This window comes from Hippocampus comes, unplaced genomic scaffold (assembly GCF_001891065.2).
Source record: "Hippocampus comes isolate QL1 unplaced genomic scaffold, H_comes_QL1_v1.1 scaffold1449, whole genome shotgun sequence".
NCBI classification, from domain to species: domain Eukaryota; kingdom Metazoa; phylum Chordata; class Actinopteri; order Syngnathiformes; family Syngnathidae; genus Hippocampus; species Hippocampus comes.
The window spans coordinates 1-3,436 of record NW_017805899.1 but is presented as its reverse complement, the minus strand read 5'-3'; the positions used below and the strand labels follow the sequence as shown (position 1 = coordinate 3,436).

Here is a 3,436-nt window from a genome sequence, read left to right as displayed (position 1 = left end):
ACTTTGTACTGCCTACCGGCACACATTCTATATATAGCATAAACAAATTCTGTTCAAGTGTGTGCTGCCCAATTGACGTGACATGGCGAAAAGTATAACCTAATCTTGATCTTCTCTTCAAAAGCTGTGTTGATCTCAAATCCAAAGTGAAGCAACACTGCCATCTACAGGGATGTGTTAGTCACTACAAAGGTTTATAAACCGGAAATTCACAGTCAAGATGGGCAAAACCTCTTCCATGCCTACCCATTGATATGTATATGTTATATTTCAAGTACCTCCGCACTGGCGTGTCGGCGGCGTCCATGGTTCCTATTGAAGGAGCCCCACCTCAGCTCCTCTGTGGAGTTGTTGTGCGGCTTCAGGGAGACCCCCGTCAATGAATCGCTCCCTAGAGAACCGAAAAGGATCAATAACACGTCAACCGGGTGTGAGTAAATGCCATCCGTACCGTCACTCTCCATGTCGTCGAGGAAGAGGCCTTCGTCCACGGAGAGGAAACTGAAGCTGGAGTCATCGCTCTCGTCAGAGATGTATCCGGACGTCGGACAGGGGTCACCCAGAGACTTCAGAGGAGCTCCCGGGGTCCTGGAGCGCTGCAAGGAGTGAATGTAGCGTGCCAAGCCGGCTCCTTTACCTTCGAAACATAGAACGCACATTTCGTAATTGATGTGTTTTTATTCTGGGTTTTTCCCATCTCTGCCCAATTTTCGATCGCCACAACCTCGAGATCCGTGTCGTTGTGAAAACGATGATCATTTGACCGGCAAGAGTTGGGTGCTGCATCAGAAACAGTTGGAAGTTGAGGGTCGCCAATATCGGCGTTACTTTCCGAGTCCAAAAGTGTCAGAGGGGATTTGGCTGATATTGATGATGCAGAGTCAGTTTTAGTCATGACAAAAACCTTTCTGCAAGGTTCTGCGCTTCTGCCTATTGGCCACATCATTCTTTGTTTCTATAATTCCTCCTTGCCACACCTAGTGGTAAATTACCCCATCCGATGTTCAGGTGTGCTTTCAGTGGAATGTAGGCTAAGTTCCTGTTTAGCCTCGACTGTTATGAATGAAAAAGAAAAAGAAACAATGTGTTCGAGCTCTTGGTCCTGCCCAAAATACCGTACTTATAATTTGTTGGGTTTTTTGCAAGTACTTCTGTGAATTTTCCTTTTCCCTGTTTTCTTCCTTGCGCAGGTTAGATTTGACTTTTGTATTTGTTCTTGTGAGATTAAATAAAGATAAATATAAACAGGGCACACAGAGACGAACAACCTTTCGCGCTCACACTCACACCTAGGGACAATTTGGAGTGTCCAATCAGCCTGCCGTGCATGTTTTTGGAATGTGGGAAGAAACCGTAGTACCCGGAGAAAACCCACACAGGCCCGGGGAGAACATGCAAACTCCACACAGGAAGGCCGGAGCCGGGATCGAACCCACGACCTCTGCACTGTGAGGTCGGAGACGCTAACAACTGGACCACCGGGCCGCCCGATGTTTGTTTCGCCATTTTGTTGAAATATGTGGTAGTACCACCCCGGTCTCATATCGATCCGGAGAAAAACATCTCAAAAACAATCCAAAAAAAATAAAAAATTAAGCCTTCTTACTGCTGCTGTAGCGCAGACTGTGCACCCTGCCTCTCTGGGACAACAGGGGGCAGAGCCAGGCGGCGTCCAGTCGGCCGAGGCGAAAACCACCGAGACACAAGGCGTTGTTGTTGAGGTCCAGGCCCAGACGGCCCAGCAGCTGGATGACCATCGGCCCGTCGCCGCGCTTCACGCTGATGGCAAGGGCCCGGCGCAGGTGCTGTTCGTGGGCACCTTGGCTCAACAGCAGCACCAGTTCTAGCGGGCCTCCCTTCTCGCACACCTGGACCACACACCCAGTGGAAGCACAAGTCAGAATTTGGGTTATGGCCTCTCTGTATTCCAGATTTTCACCTGGGATGCGTCCCGGCCGATAAACGGGGGTTGGTATTTTTCCATTATTTGCGGGCAGAGAAGTTTGATCAACGGCCATGTAATACTGGTGTGCACACCTGGTAGATGAGCGACTCCGTTTTGGTCTTCTTGTTGACGTCGGCCCCGAGCTCGATGAGGCACTCTGCCATGACGGTGTCTCCGTCCTCACACGCCTTCTCCAGCATGTTGTAGTGCAGCTCCGAGTTGGCGCACATCTTGGTCAGAGCCAAACACGCTGACCGGCGGAGCTGAGGATATACAAACAGGGATTGGGGGAGTGTCCATTTTAGTGTCAAAATGTCATCTCTAATCCAGGGTTAAAATAAATTTGGAATTTTCATTATAGTTCATTTTTATTTTGTTTTGAGTGGTATTTTTTCAAGCTCAGTAAGCTTTAATTTGCTTTCAGAGCGCTCTAGTTTTTTTTTTTTTTTATCAACTTGTATTTTTAAAATTTATTTTAGTATTAGTTTTTGTTTTTTCATTTTGCGTAGTTCTTTCATGTAAGACGAAACAAAAACTGTAAGTAATAATATTATTTAAAAAACGTCTTCAAAACAATCATCCACAAATCAAACACAGGGACTGTAAGAAAAGATTTTGAATCAGCAGGCGCATCATGGTGCTTCAAAAGTTAGATGCATCACAACCCTAATGTGTAAACCAAGATGGTCTCGCTTTCGATCCCTTTTTTGCCAAGTTGCCACTTTCTAAAGTGGATTTGTGGCTTGGATTCCTCTTGAGGAATATTAAACCCGGTGTAGAATATACGATATTTTTGACTCAGCAACAGACAGTATAAGGACCACAACTCCCAGACGACTGTTCGACCTTCCTCTGGCTAATGCCCGTGCCGCAGTACCGAAATAAAAAATAATAATTTTAAAATCATCCCCAGTCGCCAAAGATGAAACCAAAGGGCATTTTCAGTGCAATTATAGTTACTTTTAGGAGGTTTTGTAAACATAAAATGTCATTTCAGTTAGTTTTTGTTTTTAAAAATGCTTTTAAATTTTGTTTTGATTTGTTATTTGGTGAATGAAAATGTTGTTTCATTCATTTTGGTAAACTAAAAATAACCTTGCTCTAACCAAGTCTCTGTGTTGTGACATACTGGATTCTTGCCATGCTCAGGAATGTCAGACTCTCGGAGGTGCTGGAATATCTGACGGTCGAAGTCTTCCCTCTGCAGCTCCATAGCCGATCCTGAACAGGCATCCAGCATCCTCAATGCCACCTGGAAACACTGCGGAAGACACATGCAGAGTTTGTAAAAGAAAAAAAATATATATTCCAAAATGTGTTGGCGTGAATGAAGGCACAAATTATTTCTGATGTTTTCTCCCATTTTTAGTCAGTTTTTGCCAGTTTTTAATCATCACACTAGAGTTGAAATCAAATGAAAATCTGAGACATTCGAGGGCATGTGAGCCGCAAATGCTGCTGGATGCTCGATACCTTGAGCAGCAAGTCATA

General features: G+C 45.1%; 1 protein-coding gene across 1 annotated transcript; it reads right to left on the bottom strand.

Moving 5' to 3' along the window:
- Positions 1-90: 90 nt before the first annotated feature.
- On the bottom strand, positions 91-2,284 carry LOC109527578 (leucine-rich repeat serine/threonine-protein kinase 2-like). Its single transcript, XM_019889589.1, has 4 exons — positions 2,038-2,284; positions 1,607-1,868; positions 452-637; positions 91-391 (listed from the first exon to the last, which is right to left on the bottom strand). Exons 1-4 carry the CDS (start codon positions 2,173-2,175, stop codon positions 264-266), a joined length of 714 nt encoding a protein of 237 aa, XP_019745148.1. The 5' UTR covers positions 2,176-2,284; the 3' UTR covers positions 91-263.
- Between the last annotated feature and the right edge of the window lie 1,152 nt (positions 2,285-3,436).

Coding starts and splice junctions, on each gene's coding strand:
- LOC109527578 (XM_019889589.1), bottom strand. CDS start 2,175: ATGTGCGCCAACTCGGAGCTGCACTACAACATGCTGGAGAAGGCGTGT. Junction 1,869..2,037: donor CGGAGTCGCTCATCTACCAG/GTGTGCACACCA, acceptor TGTGTGGTCCAG/GTGTGCGAGAAGGGAGGCCC. Junction 638..1,606: donor CAGTCTGCGCTACAGCAGCA/GTAAGAAGGCTT, acceptor TATGTTTCGAAG/GTAAAGGAGCCGGCTTGGCA.